The sequence below is a fragment of the Meriones unguiculatus genome, chromosome 9, assembly GCF_030254825.1.
Source record: "Meriones unguiculatus strain TT.TT164.6M chromosome 9, Bangor_MerUng_6.1, whole genome shotgun sequence".
NCBI classification, from domain to species: Eukaryota; Metazoa; Chordata; class Mammalia; order Rodentia; family Muridae; genus Meriones; species Meriones unguiculatus.
The window spans coordinates 99,450,898-99,470,755 of NC_083357.1; the positions used below are offsets into that span (position 1 = coordinate 99,450,898).

The window sequence follows — 19,858 nt, forward strand, 5'->3', positions numbered from 1 at the left end:
AGAAGGCTCATTTTTCTCCAGTGGTATTGCCACAACTAGATGGCTCATGTAAGCATCTCTAGTTAAACTCAGTGGATCCCAAGAAAGAAGAAAAAGATGTGAAAAAAGAGGGGGTTTGGCAAGAGTGGCAGAGTAACGGAGAGTGAAAATGACCAAAATGTATTACGTACACAGAAGAAATTGTTCAAGAATACATTCTTCAGTTTCTCTAAGGTGTAAACGTGTTTGGTGGTGCTGAGAGTTGAGCCTGGACTCTCATACATGGAAGGTAAGCATTTTATCACTGAGCTATTATCTCCCTCCAACATTCCTTTAACTTTGTGAAATAAGGTCTCAGTTGCTAGGCTGGCCTGTCACAGCTCAAGCCTGCCTTGAACTTGCAACCCTCCTGGCTTAGCCTTCTAAATAGCTTTCTAGTCTGTTGTACCACACCTGGCCAACAGACACACTTCTACTCACCTTTTAATGTCCAGGTAGCTTCATGGTCTTCCAAGAGTTTCTTCCTTGTTCAAACTATTTAGGTACTGACACTTTGGGGAGCTGATTATTAGTTCTAAGAATAAGCTTTTACTCTCTGAGAAAATGTTTTGTCTTTTTCTTTTCTTCTTTTTTTTTTCCCCTAGACAGGGTTTCTCCATTTAGCCTTGGCTATCCTGGACTGGCTTTGTTGACCAGACTGGCCTTGAACTCAAAACAATTTGCTGCCTCTGCCTATTAAAGGCATGCCAGATTGGTCTAAAACTCAAATTCCGGAACAGTCAGGACTATTACACAGAGAAACCCTGTCTTGAAACAACCCCCACCCCATTAAAAACAAAACAAAATAAAAACTGGCCTCAAATATAAACAAGTTTTGCACAAACAAAATGCAGTAACTTATTTACTGTTTAGCAAGACTTATTTTTAAAAGATAGCCTAGATTACCAGAGCAAATTGGATCTGTTTCCTGAAATCTAATTAAGATAAATAATTTCTATCATCTAAAAACTATTCTGACAGACTTGTATTATGGTTGGTTAGACAAGGCTAAAGAAAATCCTAAGAATAGTTTTTTAAAAAGCCATTTATTTTTACGTTTTCATTACATGTGGGTATCTGTATATGCAAATGAATGCAGTAACCTACGGAGGCCAGAGGCATCAGATCGCCTGGAACCAGAGTCACAAATAATTCTGGCATGATGTGAGTGCTGAAAACTGCCAAGAGTATTCACCAGCTTTTAACCACAGAGCCATCTCTTGGACTCCGAGAGTCACATTTCTAAGTAGAGCTTTTATTCAGAATACATAAGGAACCTATTCCTTATTTTTAATCATAAAAGAGTTTACATTTCATGGCAAATTTCATAGGTATCAGAGCATCAGGACAGAGTCACTGTGCCTAATTTTGTATCCTCAAATAAGCCAGTCTACCGTGTTTTAAACACTATCAAATAATAGATCTGAAGCTAATGTCATAGCTTTGTATGTTTGGTTAGTTCTCTTAAGTTATAAAAATACAACAGCATTAGTAACTATCTTTATTCTCAAATTGATAAAACCATTTAACATATATTTTACAGTATAAACAAATTAAGTGCTATGCGTTTTGCTTATAAAGTGACTTAAAGTATTCAAGCATGTAATTCAATTTATTACAAAAAGTAAGTTTTCAAATAAAGCTTTGGTTATTAAAACTGCTTATATACCATCAAATCCATTTTTCAAAGTTGTTCAAAAAATAAAAAAAAAACAACCACAACTAGCACAAGTATTTCCTGTACAGTCAAAGATTACTATTTAGTAAGAGGGAAATAGTTGCCTTTAATGTTGAACTTCTGGGTCAGTCTTTTCCTTATCATCCATATGTGGCTGAAAGAATACCATCACTTTTGAAAAGCATAAATCGTGTAGACAGCCACATTTGTTCTAGTCTCAGAAAGCTCATCTACTCTTAAGACTTAGCTTCTGTAACTATCAGTGTACTTTCTACAAGTCATACTGCTGAAGAGAACAACAGGTCAGACACTGAAGTATTCTGAGGCTGGGGCAAGTCACTTCTACTCTCTCTCAGGAGAGATGTCTATTAGCACTTGTGCCCAGAATCCAAGCTCATACAGTATCTAAAACCAAACAAAAACCAGCAACCCAAAACTATATAACCAAAACTTAGTATTTTTTACACTCTACAAAGTTTAAGATTTACCTTTATTCATATGAAAGTAATATGAAAAGCTACATAAATAATATAAAATACCAGTTTCAACCAAATTATCACAAAACTGCAGATATTTTTGTTAAAATGTTCCAGTTCAGGAAGTAGTATTTACTCAATTATGAACTTATATATCTATATCTTCTTTTAAATTTAGTGTTTCTCAACTGTACAGATACTCCTTTTGATTTTTTTTTAAGTTGTATTTGTCATAGCTATGTAATTCCAAACTTAAAAGCATGAGCCATCACTAAAGTTCACTGGAGACTAATATTCTTTCATGAAACTTCATAAACAACTTATATAAAGTTCTACTTTTAATTATTTCAATTTAGTTTTTAAGTAAATTTTTCATTTATTACTGTGTAATAGTTCAAAACTAGTTTAAATAAAGATTAAAAAAAAGAGATTAAAGCATTCCTTTACAATGCCTTAGGCGCCACAACAGTGAATAATATAACAGAAAAGAACTTACATGGTTTAGCATATTACACAGGAAACCTAAAGTGTATACAGAGCTACCACCTCTCTTCTATTCCACTGATTTCTTTAGCTTTGATCCTGGCTCTGTGTGCCATCCTTAATAACCACTGTAACATTTATCAGTGTTTTAAGTCCTCTGATATTTATATCTTTATTTTTAAAACAGCTTCATAACATTTGAAAACATTTAACCAGCCTCTTATGAGCTATATCATACATTTCTCTCGCAAAATGCTCACTTTCCTGAGCTATATTACACACCTTATAACAGGTGTATTTATAACTGAAGACCCTAAAATGTCAAGTTTACATTTAAAAAAAAAATGCATAGAGAACATTTCAGAAAACCTATTAGTACACTTCTTAGATATTAGAATATACAGGTTGTTTCCTTCAGACTATAAATTGTCTCATTTTCATAACTGGATATTACTTTCAAATATGAAACCACATTTTCTTTTAATTTTTAAACAGTTATTACTATTAGGCTACAAAAAGAAGTTACCTAACCCAAACTGTAGGTCTTCTGACAAATTTCATTCATTATATAAGCTCACCGAAGATAGCAAATTTCTGTGCCACAAAATAGTAGAATTACATCAGATCTAGAGCAAATAAACTTTTATTATAATACATTCTCTTAAAATTAAGGTGCTATTTATTCATCATGCCCTATATCATGCAACTGTTACCAAGTAGGCATCATGTCTGGAAACCATACCCTGCCAAGGTGCTTAGACACTTCCCAATGAATCTGTTCCAAACTATACTTTTGGTCAGGAATTAACACTTCTTCCATAATGGATAACTGAGACAGGCGGCCTCCGCACATCTTCACAAACTCAACAAAGGCACTACATGAGACTTCACATTCCCCCAGCCCAATTGCTGACAAATTTTTGCAACGTTCTGCAATGCGAATTAACTCTTCATCCAGGGGCCGTAAACCATTTGCACACACTACCAGTTCTACTAGTCTTGGACAGGTCATGCCCACACGGCCAAGCACATCTTTGCTTACTGATCTCCCAAAGTAAAGATGAGTGGCAGGTATTTCATAACGAAAGAATGGGTCAAATTCCTCTTCGTATAAAAAAAAATACATCACGAGGTTGACTTTGGGTGAGTGTTTGATGAAGGCATCCCAGCTGCTTTTCTGAATAGTGTGGAAGTGTGTCTGTCCAGGGTTCTCACTGACAACATCAATGCGCAAATGTTCTAAGCGAACGTGCTTTTCAGAAGACAGTGCAAGCAACAACTCATCACTTAGCAAATGGTAGTTCAGGGCCAGTTCTCGTAAACCATGACACTGATCAGCCACACACAGAATACCTTGGAAGGAAAAAAAAAGCCCAATTATTTGTAAATTTTTATACAATTTATCTGTTCAAATGTTTAATCAAGTGCATATCCTAGAAAATAGCTTCTCCTTTTACCTATTGACACAATTTTTAAAATTTAGTTGTGATGTATTAGAAGCTATACTTACTTATATTATCATATGAAACCACACCCTTGTTGTTCATTTATAACTCAAAAAAATCGCAATTATCATTTTAAAAAATATGCTATATCTAAGTAAGATTTATCCTAGAAATGTACGCTCTCATTTTCTGTTTGTGCTCACCCAGAACCTCACTATGTAGCCTAGCTATGTACGGTTGGATTCAAACTCACAGTCCTTTGGAGTTCCAACTGCCATATTATAAAAAATATTATTACACTAAACTTAACAGTTTAAGAAAAATTCCATTTTCAACTGAAACAGAATAAGGAATAGCTTCTGAAATTAAAAATGTCATCTTAATATAAATGAAACAAAATATTTACAGAGTAAGAAAAGTTCCATCAAATGGTTTAACTACAATAGTATGCAATTCGTATGTCAAGCTTCTAGGAAATAGGAAACTATCAGTCTTATCTGTCCAGGAAACAGGAAACTTATCAGTCTCATCTAAGTCTAAGGTAGCTATATTATGAAAGCATCTTAAACAGCTCCCAAACTATTCTTCTAGTAACAGATGACTTTACCAAAGATCAGTATTTGATCTCCAAAGTGGCTTTATAGGAGAATTCTGGTCCAAAGTGTCTAATCTATTCAAAAGACAGCCCACTCGATCCATTTCTTACATTTAGAAATGAGCAGGACTAACAAAACACTCATTTTCAGTACTATTTATTTAACTGGTTATGTTAGTGAGTATGTTTCCCCACAAATACTCAAAAATCTAAGGAACCAAACAGTGTTTTTAGTTCAGAGTAGGGGCAACTAGCTAACAACAGCAAAGTTAGAATACAAAAAGAGCCTAAGCTCGGGCATGTAGCTACTACTTAAGAGATCTAGACAAGCCCACCAAAGTAAAACTTTACAGCAGCGGACATAAACGGGCAATATAATCAGAGAGGAGAAAAAGTGACCCACCGAAATAAAGTAAGATTTAGACAAGAGGGAGTAAGAGACCTGTATGTCCCTCTGTTCTTCTAGAGACACACATACTCTGAAATAAGCCCTAGCGCTCAAAACAACCTAACCACATCTCTACAACAGGGAAAACCCCAATACAAAGAGAAAATATTCAGAAAATTGCAAAGATGCAAACGAGAAATTAAAGAAGGTGCCACAGTCATAACTCTCAAAATGCCCTCTTGCCCAAAAGATCCTGCACTCTACTGCCTCATCTCTGTGGATCTGGCAAGGGATACCAAGTATTATGGCATATGACAAATTGACCATCTAAGGCAAATTATATAGATAGTCCTAATCTAATCACATGAACTGTTTTATATAGTGAGTTCCAAGAGTAAGAGCATTCTTTTCTGGAAGGGTGGCAGTGGGAGTTGGGATGGGCTGCGTGTATGTGCAAATCAAAACCGCAATGATACTAGTACACACCAATTAGAATGAGTAAATGAAAAAGATAAGCAGCATTAGTATATGTATAAAAGGAATGTACACTGGCAATTCTCTACCTTCATTGTTTTGGGTTTAGCCATTTTTTGTTCTAAAGAAATCCTAACATCTTTGCTTGGAACTTTCAGACTACATCTTTGTTTTAATGACTTGCCACTTCTTGTTGCCTTGGTAACCTAAGTATCCTGGAGCCAGTGTGTGACATGTAACACAGTTCCTCAAAGTGGGAAAATAGCTACAATAGGACTTAGTAACCCTATTATTAGCTATACACCAAGAGAATCAATATGTCCATACAGAAACTACATGAATCTCCACATAAGCATTATCTGTTATACTCAAAAGGTAGAAAACAGACCTAATACCCACCAACTGATCAACAAATGTATTCTAAATATAATGGATATTCTACAGCAACAAAAAGGAATGAAATTCTAATATATTAGATAGCACAAACAACCTTGAAAACATGCTAAGTAACAGAAACCAGACACGCCAACACACACATACACATGTGTGCGCGCGCGATAAAATTCCAGGTTACAGGAATTACCCTGTAATTACAGACAAATTGCATAGACAGAAAATGCAATAGTGGTTGCTTAGAACTGGGAGGATAGGGTTATTGGTTTTTAGGGTGTGGTAGCCATGCTTCCTTTTGGTCATAATGACAGTGTTCTAAGATTCATAATGATGATGATGTAGACCCCACCTTGTTAGCACATTCAAAGGCAATAAAGCATCTATTTTACATGAACTATGTGTGAATTAGATGGTTCAAACATTATTTTTCTTTTGTTTTGTTTTTTTGAGACAGGGTTTTTCTGTGTAACAGCCTCGGCCATTGGAGTGATGTTTTTGTGTAGCATGTAATGACTGTCCCTGCGTATTCAAACGCTGATTTCTGTGCCAGCGGAGAGCGGAGTACAGACCACACTGTAGGATTGTTAAGCATCACCTGTCTCAATGTTTTGTAGATATACACTTCCTTCAGCTTCTGATTAGTTAAATAAAGGCAAGAGAGGGAGGCAGGACTTCTAGCAGAGAGGGGGACTCTGGGAAGAAATGTCGGGCTCAAGTGGTCACCAGACAGACAGAAAAGAAGAGGAGGAGCAGGGAAAAGGTCTCTGTGTCATTATTCCACCCACTGGTAGACTCAAAGAAAATTCTATTTTACCTGGCTGTCTTGGCCCTTGCTTGGTATATCAGGCTGGCCTTGAACTCAAAGATATGCCTGTCTGTCTCCTGAGTGCTGGGATTAAAGGTGGGTGTCACCACACCCTGCTTATAAATTCTTTTTCAATAAAAGTTTTATAATGCTGATATATTGATGAGTAGGTTAAAAGTTTTAAATTTTTCACAAGGCATAGTGTCCTGACCCCACTGGAAGGTCCAAACAAAGAACGCCAGGTCCTTAGGGCTCACAGTTCACGGGACAGTGAGTGAAGAACAAACAAGATCCTGTTGGTTAGGAACCAAAGAACCTTGTACACCATGAAGCTATGGAAGAGAGCTCTCACTCACAGCAGACAATAAAATGGGATCAAGGTCACATAGGAAGTAACTGCCAAAGTCTATTTAGTCTCATCTTAGCTTTAGTGATTATCTAGAGGAGGCTGAGACAAATAGATAAACACAACAGTAGGATCACCTAGACCCTCCTGTGGGCAATGTGGGAGAACCACCAAAGTGTCGTCAACACTGAGTCATTTGTCAACCCTTTGTTACAGCAAGAAAATAAAAACTAAAAGACTTGGCTGAACATCACAGCTAAAGACAGGGAGGGACTTCAAAAGTGGAGGAACCTACAATGAAGCATCAGCAGGAGTATGAAAATCATGTTTATATTTACTTTTCAGTACAAATCACTTGTAATTTAAGTAACCTCAAACTGGACAACGCACTACTACTTACAAAATTCTACATAAAAAAGACCTCTTATAATGTTATTTCTAAAATGTAAGTTTTAAAGAGCATTCTCTCTCAAAAAGGCAACTAAGCTTAAATACATCTTTTCTCCTCTATGTGAGAAGTAACTGTGACTACTCTGACCCAAAACACCTGTAGCTAAATCGGAGTTAGCAGAATTCTATTTTATCTCAAGATGTTCTTCAAGCAGACCTTACAATGTTGCCTTGTTGTTGGAATGTGAAATGTCTCTCATAAATATATGTTGGAACATTTGGTCCCAGCTGTTAGTACTGCTTTAGAAGGCTGTGAAACTTTTAGAGGAGTGGAGCCTGGTTGGAGGAAATGAGTCACTGGGGTAAGGCCTGAGGTTTTATAGCTGGGCTCTACTTTACCCACGCTTTTACACTGCAGATAATGCAATGAGACCAGCTACCTCATGCTCCTACATGGTACCTTCCCAAACATACTGACTAGCGCCCTCTAACTGTGAGCCAAAAGAGATGCTTTGCCTTAAACTGCTTTTGCCAGAAATTCTGCCCCAGCAAGGAGTAACTAATAAACCTTCCTCTTTTCTCATGTTATTTATCCATTTTCAAGCACACACTATACTCAATTTACCACATAAAATGTCTAGAAAATAGAATGAAAATCAGTCTAAGCTACAATACTGCAGATACTATGCTACTGCTATTAGGACACTGAGTATTTTTATGCAAGTTTACAAGTTCATTAACAAGACTATTAAACAATTTTCTTAATTTGAGAAACAATATAGTTTACTAAAATATGCCTGGTAAAAACATGACATACCTGCTGGAGAGACATGAGGACAGCTGCTCATTTTTAGCAGCTTGAGTGTGTCACTGTTGTTGGCCACTAGCACTTTAAGGGATGGATCATCTACCGGGGTGTCGTCTATCTTAAGTGAGGACAGGGATTTGGAGTTTACAAACACAACTGTCAGTGCAGAAATAAAGTGAGACTGAAAGACAAAAGATTACAACACTGTTTCAGTTCTTCAGAAATGACATTTCACAAGGTTTCCTTACAGGTTAGCTATGTCTGTCTGCACCCTAATGAAGAATTTCAAAACTGTTAAAAGGCAGCACCCCTGCCATACAGTTAAAGAGGGGACTACTTCTACATCTCTGAGAAAAGCATTTTGTACCTGTGGAAGAAAATGTCACTTCAAGCCTCAGCATATTTCTAAATCACAGCAACCTCAGTGATTAAAGAGGAACCCTGGAACCCAGCCTAAGAGTCTCTTTCAAACCCCTCATCATATTTGGAAGCTAGTATCCTATACAATACACCACAGAGAAGAGCATCAACAAAGGAACTACTGGCACAATCAAGATTTAAATCAATCAACTCAAAGGCTGTAACTTAAACTGGACAACCGAAGCACATACAAACATTTCAAAACAACCAGAATCACTTTAAAATCCTCTCAAAACACTGTATCTAAAAGATTCTCAAGACTTGATCTTAATGTAATTTACTTATAAGTAATCTACTAGATCTGATCAAAAGAAATTCTATGGAAACAAGAACAACAGCATATTTAAAGCATGTGACTTTGAATCAGAGCTGAGATAAACTCTAATCAATGGGCAAATAATTCAGGGAAGAAAGGCCTTACCACCATTTAGCACGTCTATAGAACCACCAGCACCCTGCACCTATCTTTATAAATTCTCTACAGCAGTGTCAGAGGACGAAGCCACGCTAACAGACGATGGAGTATAAGGAAATACTACCTCCTTGGTCACATTCCTTAACTTGCTTTTTTCTTACTCAGTCTAAACAACTGATTTCTGAGGTTAAACAACTATGCATTAACATAATATCTTCAAATCAAACAACTGTGTGTCTTCCATGATCACAGTTCTTTATTAGTAAGCCCATGACTGCATGCTAACCGGTTTCTTCATTGTCCTGATTTTGCTATGGTCACATAGATTTCTTCTACTTTCTATTCTGTTAAAGTCAGCCAAAATACAGAAATACCTTATTTCAATCTTTTCTACAAAACAGTAACAACAAAAAGACCAAATAAACAAGCAAACAAAACATAAAACAATCCAAAAGGACAAGATGCATCTGAGGCAGTCCCAGCTACATCAACAGTTCTTAAATTGGCATTACATACATGTAAACTGATACAATGTAATGTAATACCCCAGATGATACAAATCAAATTACATTCAACATGCTTTATAACAGTTTATTCTTTCTTGTATATATCATACATAAATACATTTTAAAGATGACAGGCACATAAAATACTAATCAGAGCATTTCACTTCCCAGGAGGCTAGAAGATGGCCCTACGTTGTGTACCTAAGTTTCTTAGAGTGAGGTCTTGAATAGCCCTCTTAACTGCAATCCTCTAGACTGTCTGCAGGAGTCTTGGCCTCAGGAGTAAGAGTCCAAATCTGTGCACAGGCAGATCTAAAAGTCATGGTGATTTGACTCAGGTACTTCAGAATCTTAAAATGTTAAACAGATTTTCTTCTCCATTTTTCTTCTTCACTCATGAGAAAACATTCTATCTCAAAATGTACAAAATTAATGAAACTTAAATCAAATAGAGGTTTTGTACTCAATATTTTATTTTGGTCCTGTTTTTAAACTGGAACAATTACCTACTAGTTATAATTCACACTCAATATCCCTGCCTGAGTCACTCTAGTAAAGTTAATTATGAGGTGAGTCTATACATTTTAGCACTGGAGAAATGGTCCATCAGTTAAGAACACTGGACGCTCTTCCAGAGGACCCAGGTTCAGTTCCCAGCTCCCACATGGCAGCTCAAAACTGTCTGAAACTCCAGTTCTAGGGTCCAATGTGCTCTTCTGGCCTCCAATGGGTACCAGGCACATACATGGTGCACATACTTACATGCAGGCAAAAACACTTACACACATGCAATTAAACAAGTTGTTTTTTTTTTAACCTACATATTTTACTTTGTGGCATACCTAAAAAAATTCTTTATTCAAATTGCTGTTAGCTGGTGTGCAGAATGCAGCTCAGTGATTAGGACACTTGCAAAGTCATAGTTGTGATCCTCAGCAACACACATCCACACACTCACATATTATTTTCTGTTTCCAGTTGTGGGCTGGTAAGATGGCTCATACGGTAAGGGCACTTACCACCAAGCCTTACAGGCCAAGTTCAAACCCTGGAACCCACATGGTAGAAGGAGAGAACTGACCTCCACATGTGTACACACCTACTAACTAAATGTTAAAAAAAAAAAAAAATAGGACAGTTGTACGGCAGACTGTTCTGTAATTAGGTATAGACTAACACAGTTAAATCCTCATAAGAATGGTTTGAAATAGAATCTCTAAGATAATCCAAGCTATACTGACATTAACTTGGCTCAAAAATATTCTTTTTAGTACATCTGTCAGAAGCATTTAAATAAGCAGACTATGCTTGCTCAATACTGGCATTCTTTACCTTTGACTTTTAGTTTCAACAACGTGTTCTGAAAGCTCAGAAAGAACTGTTTACAGTACCCCCTTTTCTGATATCGTTAGTCTTAGTTTCACCTATTTCTTTTAGCACTTCCACTACCTAGACAGTCATCTATAAATTCACTTGTTCTTTAACATTACCAATGAAGAACAAGGTAATGCTTAACAGCATATTTTACTATTGCTGAAGAGATGGCTCAGCAGTTAAAAGTAGTTGTTGCTCTTGCAGAGGACCCAGGTTTGAAAACAGAACCCGCATAGCAACTCCTAACTGCCTGTAACCCCAATTCCAGGGGATATGACACCTTCTTCTGGCCTTTGCAGGCATCGACACACATGAGGCACACATACTTACATGCAAATAGAATACTCATACACAAGAAAAAATTTTAAAACTCCTTAAAATCCTACTCTAAATACTGTTTTTTAACACTTTAAACAACAACCAGTTCTCCATGACACACACTGCTTTGCTCTCACTGTTAACACTAACTAACAATGCTGGGGCTTTCATGGATTCCTCTGCAAGAGGCATAAACAAAACCAGCAGATACCTTTGGTAGATCCATAAAGCTTGGCCGAGCGGTTGAAATAAGTCCAAGTGTTTTTAAAGAGCAATTCACAAGCTGTGATAATATATCACAAGCTGCTTCAGCTGACTCTTTGCTGCTGTCCACCTTAGAAAAAAAAAAAAACACATATCATGTATATATTCACATTTCTCTTTGAATATCTTAATTTTATAAAAGCAAAAAGTACAGTTACTAAGTTAGTGCATTATCATTTGAAGAATATTCGTGTTCAAATCATCCTTACAACCTCAGTCTAATTTTCCCAACAGAGTTCATCCTAATATACATGTGTATCTATGGATTCAGTGCGGAAAGAAAAAAATTGGTTAATTTCAAAGTAACTGTACAAAATCAATCAATTTTGTTTTTTGTCTTGGTTAAATCAAACAATACATGTAAACAAAGTGTCTATGATGAACTCTTTGAGGGCACCAGAAGAAACTAATGTCTATTTGTTTATAATTTTCAGATGAACCACACAACCTGATATTCTTCAATGTTTGAACATAGCATTAAATAAGGGTGTCCAACTAAATAAGCACACACACAAGAAAACAAACAAACAACAACAAAAACAAAAAACAAAAAAACAGAGACAGCTGCCCTTAAGACATTTCATGCTTAGACATTTCCTGCAAAAAAGAATTACATGACCAAACACCATGGAAGGGGAAGAGTTTGTTTCCTCTACACTAAAAAGGTTAAACTGTAACACCATTACTTTTATTCCCAAATTTGTGTTTTTCTGAATCCCAAATGAGATCTTAAATCTTATACTATGTGGAATAAATGCACTAACAGTGGTTCCCGGACAACATAAAAATCATGTGAGTACTGAAGACAAGCCAACTGTTAGGCCTACACCAAACCATGTAAGTAAGAAACTTTGTGAGTAAAACTGGGCAAGCTCTGCCTTGACACTCCCCTTGGTGAGTCTACTGAGCAGTTTGAAAAGCAGTCTTCTAGACTAATAAACCTGACTAAAAATTCCTTCAGTCCATACTGACCACTTAAATATTATCAGGAAAGGCCAGAATAATCCTTGCAATGTGCTTGCTTTCTAAATTAGAAACTACTTCCTCACACAAATAAATCTCTAACAAAAATATTAAACTTAAGCACAAATGGTTTTATGAGTTATAGCATACACCTCAATTGTGTCACAGGATTGTAACAGAACACCAAGGACCCAGCCAACCTACTGTGCAGAAATGAGCTTTACAATCTCCTCCTTCTATAGTATTTGCCATTAGAACACTCTAAGGCAACTCAAAGATGACTAAAACACAACAGAAAGCACTTCAAGTTTCCTCCCTAGATGGGCAGTGAGGAGTTCAGCTTTGGTTTGCTTGAATGCTACCCCTTATCAAACAAATAACACTGCCAATTGGAATTTCGGGTAAGCAAACAAACAAAAGATTTTGAATCTTAATAAGTGTGTCTGGGTTGCACCTACACTAAAAGTTATCAATGTAATCTAGTAAATTCAAAATTAACTAGGCATCTTCCTCTTCTATTTACCAGAAATAGGGTCCTAGTAAATATCTCTGGCTAGCCTTGAACTTACTGTGTAATCCAGGCTGGTCACAACAGGTGTCCTGATGTTTCTTTTCTGTTTAGTTGTAATTAGTAACCCTATTCCTAATAACCTAGTACTTTTATGACCACAATCTATTCCATCAGGTATATCCCAAGCTCCCCTGCCTTTTAAGAAAGACAGCATGCAGTGATGGGCTGCAGGTCAGGTTAGGCCACTGCTTAGTGCCGACTTAAGCCTTTAGCAAACAGGAAAGAGAGGCAAACCAGGCAATCCTTGTGCTTTTACTGTAGCTTTCTGGGTTTTGCTTTTAATACTTCTAAGCTAGAAGGCTTTAATATATATAGGGCAGGAAGGCCTCAAACCGTTGATTCTTCTGCTCAAACTCCTGAGTCCTAGAGTTACATGAGTGAATCACTATGTTTGGCACATGTTCCTCTTTTAACAGTAATTACATTTTTTAGGGTAAAAAAAAAAAATTAGGGTTAAGGATTCAGCAAGCATCTGATATTTCTTTATTCATCTTCAAAATACAACTTGATGAAACTTTGTTTTCCCATACGCTACTGTGATTTCATTTAGTACTCTTCAAATCTCAAAATACTGCCTTCCTTCATTTATCTCACCATTTAGTGAATCTTATATGTCCCTTGTAACACTGAAATGAAGCAAACAGCTCTTGCATTTTTCTATGACTCCTCTTCTGTTTCCCTCTAAAATGTACTCAAACTATTCAGTTTCTATACCATCTTTAGACTTAAAAGGTTTTTTTTCTTTAAATAAAAATGTATCAAAACAAGCAACACTTCCTGGCAGCAGTGGTGCCCACCTTTAATGCCAGCACTTGGGAGACAGACGCAGGCAATCTCTCTATAAAGTTCCAGGACAGCCAGGACTACATAGCAAAACTCTGTCTCAAAAAACAAAAAACCAAACCAACCAAACAACCTCCTTCAAAACAAACAAAAAACAGCCCTAATGAAGTGTTTCTCAACCATCCTAATGCTGTGACCCTTTAAAACAGTTCCTCATATTGTGGTGACACCCAACCAAAAATTATTTCATTGGTACTTCCTAACTGTATTTTTGATACTGTTATGAATCGTAATGTAAATATCTGACGTGACCTCCAAAGGGTTGCAACCACAAGTTGAGAACCAGTGCCCTAATGTTTGTTTTACATTTCTTTCCTCAAATTTTTTGCCAACCATTCACCATTAACTTAAAGCTTTAGTTAATTATTTATGCCTACTTCATGGCTGCTTTTGTTCTTTTAAGAAATTAATTGTAAAACAGTATTTAAGTTCCAGGAAATATTAAAAATTACTTCCAATAATTTCTAAGGCATGCAATGATTTAAAAACTAAGCATTCTCCCTAAAAAGACAAATATTTTAAAGACATAAGAAGTTTTATTGTTCAGGACATTAAAGCCACTAAAATGCTTTTACTTAACAGACGGAGTTAAGGTATTACCTTGAAGCTGACATACTGTAGATGATTTGAATGCCTTTTAATAATCTGTTTGATTAGCTCTGGATGTGTAGCTTTCAAGTAAGATGTAGCTGGCTGATTCAGTTCAAATTCAAAACACCTCCACAAGTCAGGCATGTGAAACACCTGATTCCAATTCCGGCAGACTTGCGAAGCATGAGCCCTGTCCAGGAGAGGCAAATACTTGAACACTTGGAGGACAATGTCCTGTAGGAGGTTACCCCAGTCACAAGGCTGAGAACACTCATGTGTAGTCCTCAGTTTCTTAGGTTCCTCTGCAGTGCCTTCTTCAGGTGAGTCACGGTCACTATCTCTTCCTCCTCGTTTCATCCTATGTAGAAAGAACCATCATTTTTTCCCCATCCTTCTTAACTTTTCATCACAAATTCATTTTCTGTCACTAAGACATGTGTTTGTATTTGGACAGTTAAAAAGAAATATGCACAAAGAGCTGAACCAACAATTCAGGAATAGAAAAATACAATGAAAAAAGCTATGGCGATGAACATTCCTGAGGTGATTTTAAACATTCACATTTAAGCACTACTTATAATTTAAGTAAGCCATAAATTTATAACTCAAGACTTGCAGTCAACTACTTAAAGTATAAAAAGTAACTACTTAAAGTAACTACAGTAATACTTTTCAATTTTTCAGGCAAGTTTGAAGTAATGTCCCCATGAACCTCTCGACTCCAGAGAGAATAAAAGGTAAGATCAGTAACAGCCTGTGACGTGTGCTATCACTGCTACACATATTCAACCTCTGCTTAACGGGAGTAAACCTGGACTGAGAGTACAGCCCCATGCTAATGCCCTTACCTTAAATACTCCAGGCCCATGTCCAACCTGTAGCAGCATACAATAGATTAATTATTTAAAGCAATCTACCTGACTATGGGTTGTTTCGGCTGGAATGTGGTTTCTCCTCAATACATTACCATCACTCTGCTTTTCCTGTGTTTTTCTCAATGATACCTCTATGTTTTGTCTACATATTCTTACCCATTTCCCTCCATTTGCTTCTTGGGAAGATGATCTGTTCATGGCAAATGGTACCATAAACTCTAACACCAAGCTCTTTGGGTTTGATTTCTAGCCACACTTCTTCCTAGCTCCATGACTGTGGGTAAATTACAAGGCTGTCAGATGCTTCAGTTTGCAAACAGAGATCTTAAGATACAGGGTTGTGAGAGAACCCTGTGTTAGGGCCTTTGAAAGCAGAGCCAACTGATCTCTTTCTAAAAGCAGCCCAGTATAAAAACCATCACACAACTTGGTAGAAAAGAGTGATTGTCCCCAGAAGGTGGAGAACAATTTAATTTTTCTTTCAAAGAAGGGGAGGGGCAGTGGTGGCACAGAGAAACACACTGGCATGAGCACCACTAACTTAGTGTAACAGCTAACTAGAGGCAGTGGGATTACAGATGCTTGAGTCTTTTTTTTCCCATTGTGCTTTTCTTCCTTTCCACATTGTACACAATTATTTCTATTCATAATAATGTCATCAAGTTTCAAAGGACAGTTTCATTTCTTCCTTGACTAAGTACATTGCACTCTACACTATCCTGGACCACTCCTTGGCAGTATTATTTCGTCTAGGACCTACAATGCTTTTGTTTCTAGACAGCAATTCTGGTAAGGCACTGGTCCAAACAGACTTGAAAGGATGGCTTGTGACTCCAACTAACTCGTGACAAATCAGCACGTAAGAATCTCTGACTCCTCCATGTAATGAAGGGTGTGCACCTGCACAGGCTTTCTCCTCTAGTAGCTGGCAAAGTCTATGAAGGGCTGAGGGCCGGAGAGGAGAAACAGGATGACAGAAGGCACAGACCTCTGTCATGCCAATCCAGGAGGCCTTAACAGAGGAACTGTTTGTTCTCCGTTGTTCCTACATCTGACTATCTACAGATGCACACACACAAAAGGACATATTCTTGTAGGACAATCCAGAAAACGAGTGACAGAGGTACAACAAGATGGCTTTATGGAAGATTCAAACTTACTTATAAATCTATGAACAGATTTGTTATGTGTGTTCAGAGAAAAGTTAGAATAATTGACAGTGCTGTCTTTTAAAGTTAAAAAAAAAACTTTTCCAATAAAAATGTCCTACTAGCCTGTCATTATGACCCATTTTCCAACTTTAACTTATCCTGAAGGTTTTTAACCTTAATTTTAGCATTTCAATTTGGGTCAAATAACTAAGAGTCTGCTACCAAGGACTTAAGACTTTCTTATTGCCAAAAACTACTCAGAATTCTGAGATGCAGAGATTCAGAAATGAATGAGACAGTCTTCCTATTTCCAGACCTTTATGCCAGCCTGCTCCACTACTTCTAGAGAAATCTCTGAAAGCCACAAGAAAAAGATGAAACAGTCCTTTCTACAGTCAAGTATACAGATTCAAAAACAAAACTAAGAAGAATGGAAGCTTCACTCAACGATTCTGCTGATCCTAAGCTTATACAATTTTTATTTGACACAGGATCTCACTATGTGAGCCTGGAGGGCCTGGAAATCAGAGATCACACTGTTTCTGCCTCTCAACAGTCCTAATTCTAAATGAAGAGTGTTTCAATACAGCTCCAAGTTTGGAAGGAGTAGGAGACGACAATATAAAATTATCCAACACTAAGGAACAATACTCTTGATCTAAATATACACTGAATACACGGATTACCAAGGTATATATTAAGTACTTAGTAGTTTATGAATAGCTAAGGTCTATGGACTATCACAGGCCTTATGAAATTAATGCCTCTATCATTATGAAGCAATAGAAAAACAAAAGGCCAAATGCTAAAATGTGCTATGTACTACTAGATGTGAAAATAACATTCGTCAATAAACAACTAATAAAGTTTTTAAATGCCATTTTTTCCGAGTTGGTCTTTTAAATTCAAAACTGCCAGTGCTTTTTATTTTAACAATCTACACATGAGGCTCTGCCGTATAAAGCTGAACAATTCATAGCATTCACTAGTACACAACTGCTTTGAAGCAATGGCTTTACACTGTTTCTAGTGAAAGTGCCTTTCACTTCTGAACAGGAGTAGCGTGGCATATCAAAATGGGACGATAAATACTAATGAGATGTTCTAAGCACAGAAATCCTGGGCTCTTGAAGTTTTGTTGCAGTGTTCCAGGAACCCAGAGAAACAACTACGGTGGCAGGAACTTTTGCTAGTATTTCTATCAAGTATCCAAGAAGCAAACTAGTAAGGAGGCCTACTAACTAGCTGAGCAGCACCAGGGATTAGGAAGCTAATCGAACCTTTTCCTTTCTCTCTTAGACATTTACATATATTGGGCGTGCAGCAACAGAAACCCCAGTGGCATGACGTTTGCATATGCCAATATGAAAGAGATGAATTCTCAGAACGGTAGGAGCACAGCGGATATACAGATAACCAAGAGTTAGACAGACAGACATCCCGACCCCCCGGAGGAGGTTAGAGTTTTGAGTTACAGACATTTTACCTTCTGCGTGTAAGAAAACGGCAATGACAATATGTGGGCCGCTGGGAGAGGCGCCCTTAGCAACAAAACGCCTCCCGCTCTCACCTCTGGGCTCGGGGGTACGCCGACCCGGCTGCTTCCGGGTGCGGGCTGCGGCGCGGCCCCGGCGGGCGCACCCAACTTCTCCAAGTTTTCCGCTCGGCGCGGAGCCGCCGCCTCCCCGGCCTGGCTTCCCCGGGCTTTCCTAGGTTTTTCCAGCCGCCCGCCCCCGCGCCGCCCGTCCCCGCGCCCGCCACATGCGGCCGCCGAGCGCGCACCACGCCTTGTTGACACGGCCCGAGGCCCGGGCGGGGCGTCCCCGTCGCGGCCCGCGCGCGCCCCCGGCCGCCGCCGACCTCCCCGCCCGACTCCGGGCTGCGGCCCCGAACCTCCGCCGTACCTGCTGCCGGGGGCGGCTTCCCCCACACACCACCCCGGGCTGCGCGGGCGGCGGCGGCGGCTCCCGCGGCTCTCACATGAGGCCTCCCTGGACCCCGTCTCCGCGCTCCCGCCGTCGCGGCCCCCCGCGCTCCGCCCGCATCCGAGACGCTGGTCCCGCGGCGGGCGCCGACGCGGCTCCACCTTGGCGGCTCCGGCTGCCCGGGGGGGGAAGCGTTCCTCCTCTGTCCCGCGCAGTCCGCGTCCCTCGCCTCGGCACCTCCTCGTCGCCGCCCTGGACGCCCTCGGCGAGCGGCAGCCGACAAGCAGCAAGCCCCGAAGCCTCGGCCCAGCTACAGAATCCAAGATGGCGCCCGGGCCCCGCGGCCGCGCGCCGGCCCCTGCGCGTCTCCGCCCCGGGGCGGGCGCGCGGCCGAGGGGGGCGGGGCCGGGCGGGAGCGCGCGCCGAGGCGGCCGCAGGAGCTTTGTTTAGGGGCGGGGCGTGGGCGGGTGGGAGTCCACGGCGAGCCGCGGGCCCTTCTCGGGCCCTCAACCGGAAAGGTGAGGACGCTGGCGCGGGGACGCTGCGGGGCGGGGAGTGTCTCGAGCAGCGGGACCCACCCCTCCCGGACGTAAACATCAGCTGACAGCGGCCCACCTCCGCGGCAAGGGCACGGCCCGGGGTGGCGCTCCGGCTGCCGTCTGCACACAGAATAAAAACACTTCGACGTGACCATTACAAAGGGTTTCTTAAAGCAATAGCTGCATCTCCGTCCTATCCAGGGATGTTTCGAATGGGGCATAACTTTCTCAAAACCTTACCGACGTACGAAATGGAATCCCGAAGTCTGGGAATTCTTCTCTAAAACACACTGGGAAAGCGTAGAACGGGTGGCTGAAAGAGGACACACACACACACACACACACACACCCGCTGGAGCGTTTTGGAGGTCGGGGTGTGTTCTAAATGGCGCTACGTATTTGATTTGTTTTAAAAGTTTGGATTTGATACGAGATTTTCTTAAATGTTCACCGTTGCAAATTGTTAAGTTTAGCTGTATGCCTTCGACTCTTTCTGGGTTGTTTTTCTAAGGCGAATATCCCTTCTCTCCTTTTCCTCTCTGCCCTCCTCCTCCTCCCTTTTCTGGAGACATGGTTTCACTTTAAAGCCCCGGCTGGCTTGGAAAGCACAGAAATTCCGTCAGCTTCTGCCCTCCCCACGCCGAAACTGAAGGAATGTGCCACCACACCCAGCCAAAAAAAAAAAAAAGAACCTTAAGATGCTTTTATATATTATTTTTTATTTTGTTATTTTTTTATTTATAAACTTTATTTTCATTTAGTGGCAGGTATGTCTGTCTGTGTGTGTGTGTGTGTGTGTGTGTG

General features: G+C 39.4%; 1 protein-coding gene across 3 annotated transcripts; it reads right to left on the reverse strand.

Annotated features, from left to right (window-relative positions):
- Positions 1-1,252: 1,252 nt before the first annotated feature.
- On the reverse strand, positions 1,253-18,872 carry Fbxl3 (F-box and leucine rich repeat protein 3). 3 transcript variants are annotated; one of them, XM_021641228.2, is made up of 5 exons: positions 18,495-18,872; positions 14,574-14,922; positions 11,544-11,666; positions 8,309-8,480; positions 1,253-4,008 (listed from the first exon to the last, which is right to left on the reverse strand). In XM_021641228.2, exons 2-5 carry the CDS (start codon positions 14,919-14,921, stop codon positions 3,365-3,367), a joined length of 1,287 nt encoding a protein of 428 aa, XP_021496903.1. In that variant the 5' UTR covers position 14,922; positions 18,495-18,872; the 3' UTR covers positions 1,253-3,364. The 3 variants fall into 3 exon arrangements, with proteins under 3 accessions (XP_021496903.1, XP_021496901.1, XP_021496902.1); XM_021641226.2 differs by having other exon boundaries at positions 18,677-18,809; XM_021641227.2 differs by lacking the exon at positions 18,495-18,872 and adding an exon at positions 18,161-18,324.
- Between the last annotated feature and the right edge of the window lie 986 nt (positions 18,873-19,858).

Coding starts and splice junctions, on each gene's coding strand:
- Fbxl3 (XM_021641228.2), bottom strand. CDS start 14,921: ATGAAACGAGGAGGAAGAGATAGTGACCGTGACTCACCTGAAGAAGGC. Junction 11,667..14,573: donor TACAGTATGTCAGCTTCAAG/GTAATACCTTAA, acceptor TTTTTTTCTAAG/GTGGACAGCAGCAAAGAGTC. Junction 4,009..8,308: donor TCCTCATGTCTCTCCAGCAG/GTATGTCATGTT, acceptor TTTCCTTCCAAG/GTATTCTGTGTGTGGCTGAT.